Source organism: Phoxinus phoxinus, assembly GCF_949152265.1.
Source record: "Phoxinus phoxinus genome assembly, chromosome: 9".
NCBI classification, from domain to species: domain Eukaryota; kingdom Metazoa; phylum Chordata; class Actinopteri; order Cypriniformes; family Leuciscidae; genus Phoxinus; species Phoxinus phoxinus.
This window is the reverse complement of record NC_136884.1, coordinates 17,156,238-17,178,476: the sequence shown is the minus strand read 5'-3', so window position 1 is coordinate 17,178,476 and position 22,239 is coordinate 17,156,238. Positions and strand designations below refer to the sequence as shown.

Here is a 22,239-nt window from a genome sequence, read left to right as displayed (position 1 = left end):
GTAACTGTAATTGAACCTCATAAGTAACTGATCTGAAACATTCACTCACTCATGTTAAAGGGATAGTTCACCCACAAATCACATTTCAGTTACTTAACTGAAACACACAAAAAATATAAAAATATTTTGAAGAATGTTGGCAACCGTTTCGGTTACCACTAATTTCCATTGTATGGACATTTCATATAATATCTTCTTATATGCCCTACAGAAAAAAAGAAAGTTATGTTTGGAACTGACGGAATTTTTTTTTTGGAATTTTTTTTAATCGTTTTTTGGGCGAACTATCCCTTTAAAGTGCACGAGAGACTTGACTTATAATTGATTTAAATAGAATTGGATGTTAGCATGTTGCTAAGCTAACAACATGATTGAGAAGATAAAGAATCCCTTAAGAACAGTTAGCTCAGTAAATGTATATATTGTACAGTGTGTAGAAGCAAACTGAACACAGCTTCAAAACACAGCAGTAAACATTCTTGCTGATCTACACAAACAAAGGCGCAGATATTCTGACATTAAACAGAAAAGCTGAACGACCCCTTTGTCTCTGAGTGAAGGGATCTGGAATTATTGAAGAACAGAATCATCCAGATAAGAAGTGATTGTTCCATTTCAGGAGAACCCCTGCTGATCCAGGTGCAAAGGACTGTGGGTATGAACCTAAAGGAATTCAATAGAAAGCCATTTCCCCAACACAGAGCCTGGAGATGAGATTAACGTTGTGGGCAGTGTGTGTGTGGCTGACAAGAATCCTCTCGTGTGTCTGTGTTACTCACGTCCCATCCTCATTGCTGCGATAAAACACTAAGAAGGGGTCCGATTTGCCAAAGAAGTCCTTTTTGTCCAGCTTGTTGCCACAAAATTGCATCATCACAGACTCCTGCAGGGCGAGAATGTTTTAGAAAAGCAGGTTATGAGGGCGATGAGAGTGTACATGTGGATTTCGAGCACTTAGCAGACCTAGGAGAACAATATCAGTATAGATGAGCCGAGGATTTGGCCATTTGTGGTTTCTAGACAGCTAGCATTACACAAATGCTAAATAGCTTGGCATGTTATATTTGCTTGACTTCTATGACCAGATGGCAAGGCTAAAAGGCCTAATCAGAAATCCATTTGACAAGCGTATCACATTCACTGTCTGTGTGAGATGCAATGCTCCAGCGGGGAATGGGATAAGGTCTATCGGTCCCTGTTGTGAAAGGCAAATTCCGCTAGCATTGCGGAGGCCTTTCTGTATTTATGTGTGTGTGAGCACAGCTGGAGTTCTTGGCACATCATGTATGCTATTACTGAATCCTGTGTTTTACAACTAAGATAAATACTTTGAATAGACTATAACAGACATGCAGGGAAGACCAATTATAAGTGATTTCAATAGATTTTGACGGTATGCATTAGCAAAAACGTAAACCATAAAATCAGCAATATTGCAAGAGACTATATTGTTTTCAGTACAGTTTGACATCAGCATGTTGCCAAGCTAGCAAGCAACGTGATGCTCTTAACACAATTTCGTTATCAAAAATCCAATTTATAAAATCAGTGATGGAAGCGCACGGCACAGGAGACTCGGCTCATACTTGATTTCAACAGTTTAATGTTAGCATGTTGCTAAGCTAAAAACAAACCGCTCTACACACACAGTTTCATTAGAAAATCAACTTGTCTTTTAATGCTCGTTTATACTTCTGTATTAAATGACAAATGAGTATACTGGATGTTTTAGGTAGGCAACTACCGACTGGCAGTGAGTGATTTAGTGAGAGATTAGACATGAATTCAAATGATCAATATTAGCTCTTACCCTGCAGTTGTTAAGCTCCTCAGCCTTCACAATAATTTTCCCACATTTCTTCCCTGGAATCCCCCTGCGTGTGACAAAACGAGAGTATTCAGGTCATAAATGTGTTGGACAGTGAAATTGTATAGAACTGTTATAATACATCATTAAGCCAATTTTTCAATGTCATGTATAGCCTACTAAGATATTAAAATAGTACTCTATGGTACATCATGGCATAATTTACCGGTAACACTTTACAATAAGGTTCGTTAGTTAACATTAGTTAACTACATTAGTTAACATGAACTAATAATGAACTGCACATATACAGCATTTATTTATCTTTGTTCATGTTAATTTCAACATTTACTAATACTTTATAAAAATCTTGTTAACATTAGTTCATGCACTGTGAACTAACATGAACAAACAATGAACAGCTGTATTTCTATTAACTAACGTTAACAAAGATTAACAAATACAGTAACAAATGTACTGCGCATGGTTAGTTAATGTTAGTTAATACATTAACTAATGAACCTTATTGTAAAGTGTTACCAATTTACCTATACTATAAATGGTGTACATACATAGTAATAATAACAATAACACAACATTACCATGGCACCGAAACATAACACAAATCAAAATAAAACCTTTAATTAGGTTACAAATAACCAAGCTTCATATTAATGTTTTATTCATTTTGAAACTATGGCAAAGAAAATCCCTCCCTCCTTAGAGTCACAATGTTTTCCAGCTGGTGTTCGTGTAGATCAGGCTCTCTGGTGGATTCTTCTGCTGTTGGTAATATAATGAATTGACTCTTGCACAGACAACTCGGTGGATGAAGTCTTGATTAAGGTTTATTAACACTCTCTCATGTGTGCAGAGTTTAAGTGAGTGTAATTGGACTGTGGCTGTGCCATTGTGCTCTGGGCAAAACCGAGCTGTCATTTAGCCAAGCGAGTATTGCCCGAGTACTTTATTAGAACTGGATTGGTCAAGAGACTGTCAAGACCAATAATTAATGTATATTATATTATATTATATTATTACTTCAACCATATGATAGATAGTAAACAGTATTTAAAGTTGTTCAACTAAAACCTCGCCCTTCTGCTGTTTGAATATCGATACACACACAATTTTAATTTAAATCTAAAGTATAATAACAATGAGATAATTTTTATATTTAAAGCTACACTGTGTAGGAATTACTCCCATCTAGCGGTGAAATTGTACATGACTACCAACTGAATATTACTTTCTAGCTCCTCCCATTCCGAGGGCATTTTAACTCCCACGGTGGCCGTATTATTTCAAATCTGCCGGCAGTCGCGAGTAATCTCCCGCTCGCATTTGTCACGGTGACACTGAGTGTAAAAACGCGAAAGGCGAAGCTTGAATTTCCAGGTATGTCCCTCTTTGGCTAATGTATTTTCAAGATGGAGGCGCAACATGGCTGCCGCCATTCGAGCAGCTCATCAATATGTATTATAAATGGCAGATTGACGCTTACGAGAATACGAGAATTTGCTGGTAGAAGTAATTATACATTAAAGAGCACATATCATTTTGAAAGAACAAAGTGTTTTTTTAATTAAAAATTACACAGTGTAGCTTTAATGTGAACTTAACCCAGAAAACGAACCCACTCGTATGACTTTCTTCTGTGAAATGCAAATCGTGACTTTAAAGAATATCCTGGCTGCTCTTTTTCATCGAATTAAGTGAATTAGGATTGGGGCTGTCAAGCTTCTGAATGACCAAAAAGCACCATAAACGATCATATAGTGTAAGTGGTCCATACACCCGCTTTGTGTCATAAACAGACCAACATTTAATAATTATTAACTTGAAATCTTCCCCTCTGCTGTAACCTCAAAAAAAAAAGAAAGTGTCATTGATGTGAATGGTGCTTGGTCATGGAATATGCAAGAATTAAAGGCGCCACTGGCCCCAAATGAGACGGATACAACATGAACATTTTATTGAATAATCATTAACTATCACACAAAGCTTTTGTATAGCTTCAGAAGATTGGAATATATTGGATATTTTTTGGTGTATTTATTGCACAGCTTTAGTCTGATTTCATTTACTCGCCTGACAGAATTGTAATTTTTAGGTAGGGTGAATTCAGGAAAATTGGGACACATGCATTTTGACATTGAGATGACTAAGAGAAAAAAATGCCCCAATTATCCTGAACATGTGAAGGAGATTTCTAGATATTTGCCATCCTGACCCACTATTAAGAGTTTTTAACACTCTAAATGGCGTCTTTAATTCACCCATTGGATTAAAGCTACGGTATAATCTGATTTACGTAAAGTAATTACAGTCTTATTTAACTGTACTACTGGTTTCCAATATTTGGATAATATCTAGTATTAGATAAAGGTAACTCAAGATATTTATGTGTTATGAATATATTAATTGTTCTTGATAAATCTTTGTGTTGTTAACTTGATTAAATGTCAAACTTGAGAGTAAATTTCAAAATTGTTAGTGCCAGTTAATTTAAAAGTAACAAAAAAAGACTTTAAAATTGTTACAAAACCGGGTGAAACTTTACTTGAAGGGGTGTGCATTAGACTGACATGACACATGACACACAGTTGTCATAAACATGCATAAAACCTCCTTCATATTCATGACATATCAGTCTTATGCACACCCCTTCAAGTAAAGCGTTACCCAAAAATGTTAACAATCTAAATGCTTTTTTAAAAACTTTCTATTCATCAAAGAATGCACACAAAAAAGCAGCTGAATCATATCCACACATCTAACACTTCAACTTTAAGAGTGAAAATCGCCCCAAAATAACTACATTGCAGTTCATGAATTAGTTTAAGTTTAATTCGTTTATTAGTTATAGCTCAGTTGCAGGGTAACGAAAAACTTTTTGAGTGACGAGAACATTTTAAAGTGGCGATCACCCTGCTTTGTATGTCATAAGGTGTAAGACAGCTGATAGACTGAAATACAGGCTTTTGCTGTACAGAACTGGAAAACATTACAGTGTGCATACGTTGGCCCAAATGGAAGACATGATGTGTGAGAAACCCTGCCGTCACCATGACAACCCCAACCTGTGCGACAGAGGGACCCAGCAGAGATATCTAATAAATATGACTAAGATGTCATCTCATACATATTTCAGGTGAGCAATTTAGATTTTTTTTTTTTTTTTTTTGTGGAACATTATATTGAAATTGGTCATTGTGGAACAAAAAGATGTAAAAGCTGAGAATCTTGTACAGACTATGAATCCAACTGAGGCATAACTGAAGATTTACTGATGCAGTTCAATTATATATTTCTATACTGCACATCAATAATTCCTAAGTTTAGTATGCAAGGTAATTTCAAAGGGGAACTTTTTGCCGTTTTGCTTTGTCAAAACAGAAATTATAAAGAGTAAAATAAGCACATGGACATAAACACAACTAAGCATCTAAATAATAATGAATTAAAATGTATTTTATTATTATTCATACAGTATATGTTTTTTTGTAATTGAGTACATTTTTGAAAGCTGAAACATCACATTTCAACACTATTAATGATAATGCTAAATGATGTCCAGCACTGTAAACCCGAATAAGTTGGCAGAACTCAAAACATTTAAGGCAATCAATTGCCTCAAATTTTTTAAGTTCTGAAACTCAAAGTTTAAGTAAGCGGAACTAGCAGATTTCTATTTTGTACTTAAACATTTCAAGTTAAGAACAATTCAAATGTATGAGTACATGAGTGATACAATTAACTTAAAGCTTTCATGTAATCTCAATGTGAACACTTTTATTAGTATAAACTTAGTTCCGCTAACATATTAGCAATGTTATACAGAAGCACTTGGTGTATGAGCGCAACAATATAAAGGTATTATTTGCTCTCAAATCAAGCTCATGCACCACTTGTCACCATGACGGTAACTATCATAAAACCAACATTAACAGAAATTCTTCTAAATTAGCATAACAAAACATTAATCACTACTAAATCTCCCACTTAACATTAGTCTGGCACAAAAAAAAAACACATTACATTACACTTAATTTTAGCATTTACTCTCCCTTTCGAGTGCCATGGGCAAAGCATGCTGGGAAAAAGACATCCCAGCCGTTTCAGTTAAACTTAAGTTTGTCAAAATTAAAAGAAATAATTTAATAAAACTCAAAACAATGAAACCGTTTAGTTTACTTAAAGGGCACCTATTATGGAATTTTGAAATTTACCTTTCATGTAGTGTGTAACATAGATCTAAGTGAACAAAAACATCCTGCAAAGTTTGAAATATGAAAGTGCACCGTATATAAAGTTATTGTCTTTCAAAAGTGAGAGTCGACTCTGAGTCATTTTTATGAATCGTTAGAAGACCGAAGCTTTTTCTCTGACTAGATGACGTCAACTTGTCAAGTTATTTGAATACGATACGCCCACTTATTGCGCTCCAAGGCCAGGGGAAAATATCATGGCGACGAGACGCTGTGTTCTGAAGTGCGACTCAAAAGCAAACTTTTTTCATCTGCCCAAGGAGGAGCATTTGAAGACTAAGTGGCTACAATTCACTATACCACAGAAGTATAGTCCGAGCCTTGTGCTTTGTTCGCGTCATTTTGAAGACGATTGCTTTTTAAATGCAATCAAACTTGGATTCGCGAGCCGGCTGATATTGAAGGAAGGTTCAGTTCCAAGTGTATTTGCATCAGCTTCCTCCTCCGTATCACAGCCTGTAAGTGTTATTAATAATTTTTGCTTTTATATTTTATGTAGCATGCTTAATAATTATTTTGTTTGTTGTGTAAGCACCGTTTAGCTTCTAGGTCTTCAATGACAATTGTATTGAGATATGTGAAGTGTTTGTCGTTGTTTTCGGAGTTGTCTAAAGAATAGAATAATACCTCGTAGTAACGTAACTGCATTTTTTTTTTTTGTAAAAACGTTATGTTTATGCATCGGACTAACGCAAACAAAGACTGATTGTGCTTTTACAATATGAACTCTGGGCTATGCTCGCTAACATAACATTAAATTCTTTATCTTATTTTTCGTTTTTTACTACAAACTATAAAGCAGTGGACTATAATCATTATTATAATACAATTTAATTGATAAAAGCATCATTGCACTCCGTGTTAAAAATAAGTATTATCTCTGTAAACACTGCTGGGTCATCTGACCAATCAACGCAGATTAGCGTCGCGCAAAGGAGGGGTTTGAAAAACGAGTCGTTGAACGAATCATTTGGGAGTCGGTGAGCAAATCAGGTAAAAATAAATGCATATTATACGAAAACAAAAGTGTTTTTTGTCATTGCATGCATGTAAAACTGTTGTTGGGGACTCCCACAACAACATTAGGAACATTTTAAATGTCATAATAGGTGCCCTTTAAAATATATCAGTTCTGTGAACTTGAAAGAAAAAGAAAGTGCTAAATACTCATAAAAGTTCATTTGACTGAACTAATTAGTTTAATTTAAGTTTGTCCTACTCAAACCAATTAAGTATTTGAGCCTATAATGGAGCTGTGAGGGTATACAAGACAGAAAAAAAGTGGGAAAACGCTGAACTGTAAAAAATTATATAATCAATAAGTTGTGACAACATTGCTTTAACAAGTTAAACAAGATTCAACACATTTTTAAGTCAGTTTAATATAATTTAATTTGAAATGACTTAAAAATCCAAGTTGATTGTACTTAAAAATTTAGGCAGCAACTTTTTTTATAGTATGCTTTCCAACAATTCCTCTCTTCTATCAAACAATGTATATATATATACAAAATGTAAGCATTTGTCCAAGGTTCTTCTTCAATATAGGTCTCTGTGTGATTAAATATATGACAAGCAACATTGTTCTAAAATTACGTTTTTAAACCTCACTTCCTTTAAACACACAGAGAAATGCTTTACCTTGTTATTATTAGTTTTTTTTTTACATTTAGTCCCTCCTGTAAGTCCCAATCAAGATGCATGCATTTGCAATCAGCGTCTCGAGTGAGCAAGGTAATTAAGTACTGGCGACACAGCAGTGCAATGCCTGTTTTTTCTGTCTGTGCGTGTGTAATTATCTCCCCTCGGTCGACAGAGACCTGAATGAAATAACAAGTATCATTGAAATCAAACCGTAAAGTGCTGCTTCGGTTTTCTTACGGTTTAATTTTTTTTTTATATAGAAATGCATTTAATAAATGACTCTTGATTTATATTCCCAGAAGGGAACGGGAGTGATAGTCAAACGGTCATTATTTGCAGTGCTTCAGCTCATCACTCAAACTCTGATTCTCCAGAGAAAACCAACGCAGTGTTGTAAGTTGACTTAACTTAATAAAAGTGAGGAAACCCATTGCCTTGAAATTATTAAGTTCATGCGTAATTGAAAAAAGTTATTTGAACTCGACAATTCCACATAACTGAATTTTTTTAATTAGGCATGAAGCTTATTTAGTTCATAATTTTAAGGCAACGTGTTTCCTCACTTTTTTAAGTTAAAGGGATAGTTCACCCAAAAATAAAAACAATATTAATTAAGTCCATCTGAAGCGAAGCAATGCGTTTGTGTAAGAAAAATATCCATATTTAAAACTTTATAATGTAAAATAACTAGCTTGCGGCCAAACGAACATACGGATTCCACTTAAGTGTAAAGCAAAACGCATGAAGGAATCATGGACAAAGGTAAAAGACTGTTCTTCTAAGGGAATAAACTACTCATTCAACGAAGCACTCTGATGAAAACAATATCAAACTATTTCAAATAAATTTCAATTCATTATAAGAATATTTCAAATATATAATGTAGAATGTATATGTAGTTTGAAAAGATTAAGTAATTCCGCAATACTTCATAGTGGCTGTTGCTGAGCTCATTTGCCACAATTTACATTTCTATACAGTTCTCTGATTGGCTCTCTCTTCAGAATTATATATAGGGAGTGTAGATCTTCATTACAAATTTGTCTATTAAACATGATTTTTTATTTATTTATTTAAGCTGAAATTATACTGATACTATACTGACTTCCGACTATTTGCTTTTCAGGATATTTAGGTTTTCTAAAAAAATTATTTAAGCACTGGTCAAGCTCAAGCCCAGATGACACTATGCTTCCGACCTTCTTTAAGGTCTTTATTATGAATGAAATAGTTGAATTAGTTACATTTAATCATATCACTCATATCGCTTAAATCGCAACACTGGTCGGTTTGCACTGTCAGACATGAATGTATTGCACTCAGCAAACACTTGCCTCTCACACACATGCATGAACAATTGTAGAAGTGCAAATGTGTTACACTCATTTAGATTGACGTTCAGACAAACTCAGAAGAAGTCGACAGACTATTCAAACACACATTAGAAACAGAATAGCGCATCTCCCAAGCTCTCCACCAATAGTGCTCGAAATAGCAACATTTTTCCCTTTCATGCAGCGTCTCCCGAACGCGATTGGCGGGGTGATTGAACTGTGTAATTATCTGTAATTAACAGTCATTAGGGTTGTTAAAGGTCCCCCCCCCCCCCCCCCCCCCCCAGGCCTCGGGCGCAGGTGTGGGATTTCGCCACGTTTTAACGCTTCCAAAACAACTTTTTGTAACTCTTGTCATTATAGTACAGCTAAATCCAACAATAATTCAAGTTTGCTGAGGTATATACAGTATATTACTATTGCTCAAGTTCTTATTTGAACAAGCAACTAACATCAAAGGTGCGGTTTCTGCGAAATTTCACAGGCGAGAAAGACATTGTCTATTTTCAATAGTGTAGTGATGTATGACGCACAACTCATACAGAACGTCATTTTAAAAAACAAGAAGCTTTCTTTTCCTCAACACGGCGAATCCTTTGGAACAACTTGAACTTGTTGCGAAATCAGCAGTAATTCATGTACAATTGAAAATTAAGCGCAGCATTAGTTCAGTCAGGCTACGTTGGCGTAATGCTGCGGTCAGCTGTCAAATCGCTCCAACCACTACCATCCTACACTCATCCTCATAGCCAAGCTACAGTAAAGACGTCGCGGGATTTACTGCCACGTCTACACGTTAACACTGTTTTGCTTTTAAAGACGTTACTAAAGTGTCTTAATCGTCTGTATATCCCTCAAGCTGATGGTTCTATGAGGGGTTAATGCTAAAGCTCTGTACGTTCATCAATTATGTCGCAAGAACCCCCATAAGTAACAAAGTGGTCCTGTCTGAACTGCTCTTTAAATATATTACCACCATTCATGCATAAAACCTCAAAATCATTTGTGGTTTGTAAGGGTGAATACATTCTGACAGAACCTTCATTTTTGGGTGAACAATATAATTGCATCTAATTTACATTTTGACACACATCACATATATAATTAATAATTTAATTTCATTAATTAATTCATCATTTTAATTAAAATGGTTAATGTTAATATAATTCATCCACCATCTATTCATTCTCCAGACCATTTGACCTCTGTATGGATATGTATTATTAATACGAGTTCAAATAATTACTGTGATTTAGTGCGTGACATTTTGTCCACATTGCAGAACTGCCCACTGATGGTAAAGCCTCAAACAAAAAGTGTCCCTATAATCATTTGACGCCACTAACCGCGTTTTTTTTTTTTTTATGATGATGATGATGATGATATTTGCCCCTGTCAGATATGTAAACTATATTATCACCTAGCTCTAAACTGTAAATGTGGACAAATAGGCATTTATGTAGAAGCATTAGCACTATGAATTCACTATGAATCTGTGAAAAGCGCCATACAAATAAAATGGACAACCTTCAGTAAACAGACCGTGGGTGGCCCATAGGCGAGACATCTAAGAAGATAACTTCAGTAACGGTTTGCAAAGGACAGTTTTTTTTGTGTGTCCCTTTTTCCCTCTCAGGTTTCTACACCTGTCTGGCTTCAACAGGTGGGCATTTGTGTTTTATTAGTTGCAAATACATCCAAAAGCTACAAGTACTCCAAACAGCAGGGATGTACAAACGTCAAATCACCTTGTTCTTCATTTTCTTGATCAACAGCAGTGGTCTGCCTTTATCTGGATGTAATGAGCATGTTGACACGAGGCTCTGCTTAGCTACAGTAATGGAGCGACGGCGCAGGGACACCCAGACGCAGCGAGACGCTGAGCTCCCACTGACAATCTAATGAGCCTTCTTTGATAACCGAGGCAGAGAAGAAAATGTATGTGCCACCCTTCATGAGACAAAGTTGAGGAACTCGGATCAGAACCTAAATGGACTTCCAAGTTAGGAAGAAAAATGCTAGCTCAGGTGCTGAGTGAAAATGTGACCTCAATGTGAAAGATACAGGAAGCTCAAAGGTTTGTTTGGGCAGATGAGGTGGACTAAAGACTTTAATGAGCAGAGTCAGAATAAAGAGCACCAATAGCGAACAGCAGCTCATTAGTCGATGTGAACTTTACAACCCTCAACTAAACACGCAAACTCTGCTTAGTCACAGTTTGCTTAGTTAAAAATCCACTGATGGTTTCCCAGCCTTTCTTTCATCGTATACATTCTGCACAGCAACATTTGAACTGTATTTCTGTGTAAACACCGCATTGTCATTGTTTTTGGAGCCATGGATTTTACACTTACACTCTTGGCTCGTGACAAGAACGACATGAGACCTGATGCATGAAGTTAGTTGAGTTTCAGAGGAGATTTAGAGTTGACAAAACCATACGAATCCAACATGGTTTAGATAAGTATGGTTCAGCCGGGCTCATAACTCTCGCTATAAGCGTTCTCTGTCAACTCAGGTTTGATGTTAACTCTGAAGCCAGTGCACCTGAAAGTGTGTCATGTGCAGCGAACAGCCAATCACATGGAACATTTAAAGTGTCAGTTTGATTCACTTCTTGTGACAGAGATGACACAATTCATTGTTTTGTTGAAGATGAAGAGATAGTTATGAAAAATATCATGAATTTAAAAGCATTTGCAAGGCAGGAAACGCATTGATTAAGCAGAATTTAAAAAATAATTGTCAGTTCATATAATTATATGAATATATTATATGAATTATACATAATTACAGCCTATATAATAACAATATAGTACACAATTAGCATCAAAACAGGCAATTTTATCAATATAAACTGCTTTAATATGGAGCAAGAGATATAAGGGGGAGTGGCTTTATTGCATCAGATATGTCACTGCTCACAGCTGATTGGTCCAGTGTGAGTTTGCAATCTCTTACCCAAAATAAAACCTGCTACGGAGCAGGGGTGCGTTTCCCAAAAGCATCGTTAGCCAACTATGGTCGCAAGTTCCATTGAACTCTATTGGAAACGACAGAACTTGCGACCATAGTTGGCATTGGGAAACGCACCCCAGGTTAGCCGTGTAGTGTAGCGTACTATGGCAACGGACACCGCTAAAAACGAATCCACCAAACTAATCTCAAACTTACCTGGGCAACAAGTGAAACCGGCTTCATGCAACAGGCCACAGAAGAAGATAATGTTTGACTAACATGTAAAGTGAGGTATTGAAGTATATCTTACTTATTGAAATGCCTCAATCAAATTGGTAGGTGATTCATGAGGATGGGATCTATCACAGAAGGTAAAGATGTGGACTTTTGTGAATGGAGTAAAACAAAACAAGCGGTTCTTACCCGAGATCTTTCTCCATACGACAGCCCTGCGAACCCACCACCTCTCCCAACGAACACAAGGCCTGGCCAAGGAAATCCTGCAAACAGAGAGAACGTAAAAGGAGGCTGGGAGGTATTTTTAGACATAGCAATAGGAAAGGTCAGTATTTCAAATTGTCTATTTATAATATGTCTGGAGGTTTCTTCGGCTTTATCTGTAATCGCTGGGTCAAAGCAAAGATAAGATTCATCATTTTGATCCTTTTGAATATAACTATAGTATAGTAAGTCCATGTAAACACTTAAGTTTCAGGAGTGACAGCCGCATTTAAATACGGAATGAATCCACTAAATTATCATTATGTGTGTACAGGACATGACTCGCTCTCGAAAATTCGATGACTGACACATAGCCATGTTTGGTTTTGCACTATTTTTCACCAAATTAATATTACAGCAACCAAAGACTTATGTTCTCCAGTTTTTAACTAAGCCATCATTGAAAGTGGGGTTGTGTTTCATTCATGTTTGTAAGGCTCCCAGCAAGCAATTTTGCGTTTAAAAGACGTCTAATAGCCATCTAATAGTCGTTTATTGCTAAATCGTGACTACAGATTGACCATAGCATGAAATTACGCTTACATCTTGTAGATATAATTGACATTGGTAACATGATGGGATATCAACCATCTCATGCGCTGTCTGGCCAACAACTACAAAGAATCAGTTTTGACAATAAGTGGGCTACAAATAGCATAGAACATGTCAAATAAATGAAACCAAACACATTGTAATCACTGTTGACTGCTTACATGATGGAATATAATACATCTCGCAAGTTATTTTGGCAAAAACGACATGTACCCAATTCAAGGTTATTTTTTTCTAGAAGTGTGTTACTCATAGCCAGACTGTTAAGTTTATAGTTAACAGAGACGGTGAAATGACGGCTATTGCTTTGCTGGGCAGAGCGCGCTCTTGCAGTGTTGCCTTGTCCACTTATTATAAGTGTTTTTGGGCTTGATTGGGCTTGGCTCATGAAGCATTCAACTTTATAGAGTTATAAAGTGGGAAGGTGCGAGTCTTATTTTCAACATAAAGCATTTCTGTCATGACAACTCTCTGAGATATTGGCAAGGTAATGAGATTGACATGGTAATGGATATGGCCATGCTTATGTATTTGGTCTTGGTGGAATAGATCTGCTATACGCTGCTGCTGCAGAGCAAGTACAGAGACTTGCTACTGCCAATACATATTTACTGAGCATGTACTGTAAAACATGCTGCTGCACATATAACATACGTGAAAAAACCCATGGCAGATCTATACAGGTGGAGCTGGGGACGGTGGAGGCTGCAGACTGCTTACAGCAAACCTACCAGTATTTGAATGTTGAGCTGCAGCTCATTGGTCACTGATGCAACAGCAACCAATCAGCTGTGCTATGTAGATAATGATTAGATCGCTACCAAATGAGTTAAGAACCTAAAAACCAGCGCCATCTAGAGTTTCATGCCAGAACTGGGTATTTGGATTTAGTATGGGCTTGCTCTTGTTCGCTCTATTTTTAGGAAGATCTGGCAACACAAATAATGTATGTGATATCTTGCACAGCACATACAGAAGATAGACACATCCCATATTTAAATACGTCATTAACAACTAGTTGTTCGGTTCCATATACACTGCACAGAATTTTAGTAAATGCCATTGTTGCTACCTGCATTTTTCGTGAGTTAATTTGTTTGTAGAATGCGGTTGCATTCCCGTAAATGACTGAACTATTGGTGTACAAAACATGATTCAGTTCTAAAAGGTGAACTAACAACCATATTTAACTGCAGGGTGTACGTGGCCTATATGGCCAAATTTATGTGTACACCAAAACACCACAGCCCTGTGTGCTTGTTGAGCATTTAATTTCAAAATCATAGGCATTTATAGAGAGTTGGCCCTCCCTAACAGCTTTCTCCCTTCTGGGAAGGCTTTCCACTCAATGTTGGAACGTGACTGTGGGGATTTGCTCCCATTCAAACACAAAAGCACTGTTGTTGGGCGATGGAGTCTGGCTCCCATCCCTAAGGTGTTCAGTAGAGTTAAGACTTGGAATTGCAGTAGGCCAGTTTAAGTTCACAGTAAATCTTTTTTTTATGGACCTAACTTTTCCCAGAAGGGCATTGCCATGCTGGAGCAAAAAAATAAATAAAAAGCCCTCCCAGACTGCTGCCATAAAGTTTAAAGCACTTAATTCTCTCGAATGTTACTCTATGGTGTGGCATTAAGATTAATCTTAAATAGAATTATGTGGCTTTCCCACACCCCAGTGGAAAAATATACTGGATACACTTTTTAATGTAATGAAAGGGAATGATGACTATAGGCTGTCAAGCTTCAAATAAGCTTGGCCAAATGGGAACTGGCCCCACCAACTGAGCCTGTTTTCTCCCAAGGGTTTTTTCTCCATTCTGTCACCTGATAGAGTTTTGGTTCCTTGCCACGGTCGCCTCTGGCTTTTGGCTTGCTTAGTTGGGGACACTTAATATATAACAATATTATTGATCTCCCTGCATTGACACCATTATATGAGAACTGAACCGAGCTGTTTTCTCCAGAGCGGCAGTATAGATAAATGAACAAAATTAATAATTTACAACAGAAATGAACCCCCACTGAACTTACTTAAGCTGGACTATGACACTATTTTCTTCTATAGGCAGAGATGGGCACTCGAGTTAGAGACTCGGACTCGAGTCGCTTTTTTTTTTTTTTTTTTTTTTAATTATTTTTATTAGAACAAGGTACATTGAAAATCTTCAGTGACATAAACACTATTAAAGGCTTTGCTTTTTCAAAATTTTCACCCACAGATTCCCATCCCAACATAACAACCCCAGATGCTAGAGAAAAAATAAAATAAAAATAATAATAATATAAAAATAAAAATGTTAAATAAAAAAAAAAAAATAGAAAAAAAATATATATATATAAAATAAAAAAAACAAAGTAAATTATAATAAATAAATAAGGGGGGGGGGGGGGGGGGTCCTCAAATTACTTTAAAGAGGGAGGAGTATATTCTTCTCAAAATAGTTTATTACAGGGTCCCATGTTTGGTAAAATGTTCTGGTTGATCCCCTGAGAAAATATTTAATTTTTTCAGTTTTTAGAAACATCATTAAATCACTAAGCCATGATGATATACTAGGTGGATTGTGTGATTTCCACTCTAGGAGAATTCTTCTTCTGGCTATTAATGTGGCAAAAGCCAGGGCATTCTCTTTATTTTTTGCTAATTGGATGCCGTCACCTCTGACTCCAAATAGAGCCATTATTGGGTTAGGGTGGATTCTTAATTTAAAAGCTGAGTTTAAAATCTCAAAGACTGAAAACCAAAATTGTCTCAGCTTAGGACATGACCAAAACATATGGGTTAGATCTCCCTTAGATGCATTACAGCGGTCACACGTTTCATCTATATTTGGGTACAGTTTAGCCAACTTTGTTTTACTGTAATGAATACGGTAGAGGACTTTCATCTGAATCAGATTGAGTCTTGCACAAGATGAAGTCCCATTTACTCGATCAACAGCTCTATCCCAGGTGTCTTCAGATATGTCGATTCCTAGCTCTCCTATCCATTCTGTTTTGATCTTTTCTATTGAAACATTTTGGAAGGACATGATCAGGTTGTATATTTTGGAAATAAATCCCTTAAGGTGTGAAGGGACCCTCAGAACTAAATCTAAACGTGACTCAGAGGGCAATTGTGGAAACATAGAGCAGTGGGCTTGGATAAAGTGACGAACCTGTAGAAATCGAAAAAAATCTGAGTTTTGAAGACTAAATTTTTTAACAAGATCATTGTAACTAGCAAAAATATTATCAATAAAAAAGTCGCTACATTTAACTAGGCCTAGGTGCTGCCATTGTTTGAAAGTAGAGTCTAGCTTGGCAGCCGGGAAAAGATGATTATTACATATGGGGTTTTCCAAGGAAAAATCTGTGAGTTGAAATGCTTGTCTAAACTTCGAGTCGCTTTTTAATAGACTTCAGACTTGACCTGAAATGACTGGCGCCATCTTGCGTCCACTTAGCGTTTGTATTGAAAATAACTACTTATCTTGTTGCCAGGACAATTATTGTTATGGATTATAAAGTAACAAGCTGGATTTACATTATCCCTTAAATCTTAGGACCTTTATTACAAACAAAACAGATAATAGAAAGATCATATATTTTCACTACTTGAGAACACCTCTGCTTCTAAGTCTGCTGTACAGCCGAAACAAACTCTGTTGCATTATTTTCACTGTAAAGCTGCTTTGAAACAATCCGTATCATAAAAAGCACTATATAAATACAGGTGACTTGCCTTGAAAAAAGACCATGAAAGCAATAATATAATCAAAAACAACATTATTTCAAGGGCTGAAGCTGTTCACACATCATGTTGAAATGTTGTCACCCATTTGATAAATGATCTGAAGTGAAGCACAACATATGGCTTAAAAAAGCCATTCGAATTCAAATGATTTTCTTGGAAGAACTGTGAAGTTTCTGCCCCACTGACCTTCGCAACAGCAGTTTAATAAAGGGTGATACTCTTTGTGCATATGCTGTCCGTATGCTGAACATAACAGATTTTCATTTACTATATTTTGTATTAATAAAAATGTGCATCAATGGAAAGTGCAGTGATGGAGAGAGAATGATAAAATGGCCCAGGAGAAAACTAAAATAAGACATCCAGAGAATAAAAATTGAATGAGGCCAACTGCTTCGCCTTAACGAGTATGTTTGTATTTATATTTAAAGACACAATTTTATTGTAATACTAACTAGTGGCTGAGAGATAGGGGACTTTTTTTGTTTCAGACAAAAAAAAAAAAACAGCAGAGAAACACAGAACAACCGAGAGACAAACTGTACAGTTCTACACATGCATATGCATCTTAAATTAAACTTTAAAATGCTTATGCATTTTAAATTAAGTTAAATTTTGCATGTCAAATATCCGTTGTTAAACGGATTGACAAAGTTGTGTATATCGAGAAGAAAATAGGGCCAATCACTAAACCTTGAGGCACCCCATAGATTATTTAAGGTAATTCTTTGAAGCCACTGCCCATGACTCAATCTAGAGAAGTGCACCATTTTAAAGACAACAGGTTTAGCAAGTACATTTTTTAATTTACTTTAAAAAAGAATTAGACACAATTAACTGATTATTGGTTAATCAATGGTGTGAGCATTTGTACTGTGCCATGTTTGACATTAATGATGGCATTAGTTCTTATGTCTTTTTTACCAAATGTGACATGGTAATTTTAGATATATGAGAATGAAATAAGACTTAGTGCTATGGTGGAGATGAAAAACGTAATCTAGTTCAACTATTTGCATTATACTTTCTTATCAGCTTGCCGTCACTGTATGTTTTGCGCTGTATGCAGATTGTTGTGTTTCCTGGGAGAAAACAATTCATATGGGTTTGGATAACATGAGTTAGTAAATTATAACGGTTGTATTTATTTTTTTCGGGGGTGAACTTTTATTTTTATTTTCAACTGTTACTAATTTAGACACTAGTCTTTTCTCTTTGAGTTCATCCTCAGATATTTATGAAACGCTACATTTACCTACAGCTACGCTGGCTCCTACGCTACGAGTCCTACTGCTTTTCTAATTACTGCTGGCGACTCAACTTGCAATTTGTATTCTTGAAGATGAATACGAATAATCCATCTTTATTGTCTACAAACTTTACAAAGACGACCTCCTCTATCTCTTTCCCTCTCCATCTATCTCTCACTGTTTCTTTCCCTGCATGTGTGTGTGTTTTTCTCTGCTGCAGTTTCCCTTAATTTTCACCTGACGATGGAGCGTAGTCACTCTTTGCATGTCAACACATCCTGTAATGGTTTTATGCAGTACCAAATTCCCTTTGGGAGTGGACAAGCTGTGTTTGTCTTTCCAAGTCAGGGGGGGGGGGGGGGGATATTGATTTCTGGGTGATTTCCGAGGGAGGGAGCAAAGCACCAGGAAGAACTGTGTCTGATTTGGGAGATAATTTGGAGGTGGTAATTTTCAGGGATGAAACCTGTGTGCACACTGGAGTCACTGAGGGTGTTTTCAATTACTCTCGTGCATGATGTGTGGAGAGATCAGTTTATCTGTCTCTTTCTCCCAGTGTGTCCACATGATCACGGCAGGAAACAATAGCAGTACGGATGCTTGGGAGCTCTGCCTGGGATACAGAAGGTTTCCAGAGAAATGTGCGGCTGGTTTAGATCAGTGGCGTTGTTGAGCGTCTGGATAAGTAAATGTCGTGATGCGTTTCATTAACCCTCTGGGGTCGGCAATCACGCCGGCGTGATTTGCACAATTTTTTTCACATAGCAGCAAAATAAATTTAAAATACTTCGTCATATATGGTCATACAGACTTAATAAATATGAAAAAATAATCTGTGAGATGTCAACTTTTGTATGTGTCCACTTACAATAAAAAAAAAACGTTGTGCTTTTTTAAAATAAAGAAATTAAACAGGGTGTGCTTTCTGCCTCTCCGTCTCATGAACTTTTTTTTTCTTAAAGGATAATTCCGGTATTTAACACCTTGAGTCTATATTGTAGTTTGTTTTGGATGAACAAGAGTGGTGGACAACATTTTTTTGACAATGGTTCCTCTCTCGAGTTTTTGACTATAAAAGAATTGGCCATGGACCCATTTAACATTGGAGTCAATGTGCATGTCCGAAAATGTCATTAAAACAACCTTTAACATTAGTTTTCAAAACTGTGCAACTCACCGAGTGATTAGTGATGTTAGTTGATGTTCCAGAAACAAAAAGTGTTGCGAAATTCAGTTTCTGTCGTGTTTTATTCGTCATTTTGTAAAATCACATTGAATTCTGTTGAAGGACTGAGTGCTCGTTAATATCAGGTTAATATAAATGCGCTAACGGAAACGGAAAGGAGGCTGTTTACATTTGGTCGATGTAGTCTTTTTGCTCGCTTCCGTTTCTCATAAGGCTAGCGAGCAGAGCTCTTTACCGCAGTTTTTGACCGCACAAATTCTAACCATATTGAAAGACGTGACCACTGACCAGTGCAATATGAAGTTGAACTCGACTGTGATCGTGAGTGTCCCGCGAGACATAAACATCGGTTATCGCCATCAAGTGGTCGGGAGTGTGCTAACGCTTCAGATTCAAATATTGAGCGGAAGTTACACGGTTCTGAAAAAATAGTTCCACTATAGCAAAATAAACGGATTGGAATCATATATTGCGACGATATATTGTTTATAATCATCAACGAACACCACTAACCACTCGGTGAGTTTAACAGTTTTGTAAACGAACATTATTGGCTGTTTTAATGACATTTTCGGACATGCACATTGACTCCAATGTTAAATGGGTCCATGGCCAATTCTTTTATAGTCAAAAACTCGAGAGAGGAACCATTGTCAAAAAAATGTTGTCCACCACTCTTGTTCATCCAAAACAAACTACAATATAGACTCAATGTGTTAAATACCGGAATTATCCTTTAAGCACGTCTCTAAACATAAACAAAACTCAGCGAATACTTGTCACACATTTATGAGCTATATATCTTTATAAACATTTAAGTGTGTAGATTTAAATTATCTGATTCAAAGCGAAAACAAATATTCTCTGTTTAAGTAAATTGTATAAAACCAACAAGATATCCAGTTTCTCAAACCCTTGCTCATTAGTTTTAATGTGACCACACCCACACGCGAAAAATATATTGATATGCAAATCTTCCACGCGTGCACACAAACGCACTCATTACCTCAACAACAATGCACCGAACTTCATCAGTCCTCTGCTGTCGTCGAGTTTGGAAGACACGCTGTGAGCTTACATTGGATTTACATCAGAAGAAGAAGAACGCGATTTGAAGACAAGAAAGATTTTAAGGTAAGAAATAATTCTGAATTATATTAGTCAGTATCGTTGCATAAACTTCACATTGCAGTCGAACTGTTGCTCGATGCTTCAGTGAATGTTCTCAGTCGCGCTGTGTTTTTGAAATAGAGGATGGATACCCGACCCGAGTCCACATCAGCACGGCATTGAACATTTTACATTTAAAACAGCTTATTATGTAGCCAATGTGCCTGATGCTTTCACTTGATGCAAACATTCGTTTTTTTGTGAATAAAATACATGTAAAATATTACCATAACATCTGTCTTCCTGTGTGCGGAAATTTGTTTATGTAGCCGTGACAACGAAACACGTGCATGCGCGCCTGTGTTAAGCAGTTCCACTTTGCAACACTGATGGAAGCCCACAGTCTCATGCACTATACATGCTGAATTAACCAGCAATACATGACCCCTGCTATTGTTAGCTTGCCTTGTAATTACCATGGAATTAACAGACTAAAAATAAAGGTTCCAATAAGAACCAAAGGGATTTTGCAGCCTGATGTCCCATTAAGAAAATCGAATTCTACCAATATAATGGTACTTAAAAAAGTTCACCCATGTATTGATTGATTGATTGGTTTATTGACAACTGATGCTTGATAGATGGTTGGATGGATGCCCTGACTAATTGCTTAATTGGCAGTTCATGGGTGGGAGTTTTAGCTGATTGATTTATTTATTGATGCCAGGTGGAGTGTGCGTTGACGTTGGAGATTTCTAGGTTGATTGATTGGAAGATTGATTGAAGCTTGAAAGAAATAAAGGAATAGCATTTAATGTGGCCACGTCCCATGACGAGCACAGATGGGACCACTGCAGTGAATTTGCATCTTTTACTCCAAACCATCATCACTGTGTGAGATGACACCTCAGGGACCCGCGTGAGCACCAAAACACAGCTTCAATCACGCCACTCTCTCTGTGAGAGCGTTTCTAATCACACGCCTCTATTAACCCGCATTTGCCTCTTTATTCTCATATAAACAGACATGCTGATTACAAGCACCATGATATTTTTTTACTACGGGGTGAGTGTGTATGATGGCGGGCTAAACTTCATAATGGCCATGAGGAGATCAACACAGCAAGTGTGTATAGAGAGCAGTTTCTGAGACTTACGTGTTTTGAGAGGTTGGAGCTCTTGGAGTCGACATCGTACCTGAAAAACAAGAGAAGGACAAAGTGAGAAAGGAAGGACACACAACCAGAATAACTAGTATTTTATTTTGTATACTCATCAATTCTGTATTTATTGCTTGTGTAATATTAAATTACCCGTTGACCCTGTAGTTCTTTGAACCAACTCATTCCACACAATCAAAGCATATAACCAGCATATCTTTCAATTTTGGATGAATCTTTGCACTAACCTAACCACAATGCATTCTGGGAGTGCTGCCAACCTTTTGAAAATGATGTCTGTGTATAGGCAGCTCTCACAAGTGTATATGGTAATCCTACATTTTCAAAATAGTTTAATGCAAAGGACTGCAATGTCACGTGGCAACAGCTTTTAAATGATTTGGCCTGATATTTATACATGATTTACCATTTCTTTGAGTTTTAATCTCTTTGTCATAACTGGGGCAGCCAAATTGGATATAAACTCAGCTGTGTGCTAAGCATAATAATTGACATTCCCTTTCATTTTCAACTAATTTCAAAACCATTATTCATTTAATCCTTCATATAACTTTCACTGGTGTATACTGTATGTGTCCGGGAATTTAAATGTATGAACGGGGTGAATATGTTACGTAAGAAGTCCCAAAAGGGACTGATGTTCTATTCACCTATACATCTTCACATTCATAAATACTTCATGACCCTAGAATGGGAATAAAACCATACA

At 36.7% G+C, this 22,239-nt stretch overlaps 1 protein-coding gene across 1 annotated transcript in view; it reads right to left on the bottom strand.

Moving 5' to 3' along the window:
• Window positions 1–22,239, bottom strand: part of LOC307003663 (copine-8) — a 129,659-nt gene that overhangs the window by 48,821 nt on the left and 58,599 nt on the right. Inside the window, exons 5-8 of the mRNA XM_079622375.1 lie at window positions 21,507–21,546; window positions 12,438–12,514; window positions 1,811–1,874; window positions 780–883 (exon numbers count right to left, since the gene is read on the bottom strand). Coding sequence (XP_079478501.1) covers window positions 780–883; window positions 1,811–1,874; window positions 12,438–12,514; window positions 21,507–21,546 — 285 coding nt within the window. The remainder of the gene's footprint in view (window positions 1–779; window positions 884–1,810; window positions 1,875–12,437; window positions 12,515–21,506; window positions 21,547–22,239) is intronic.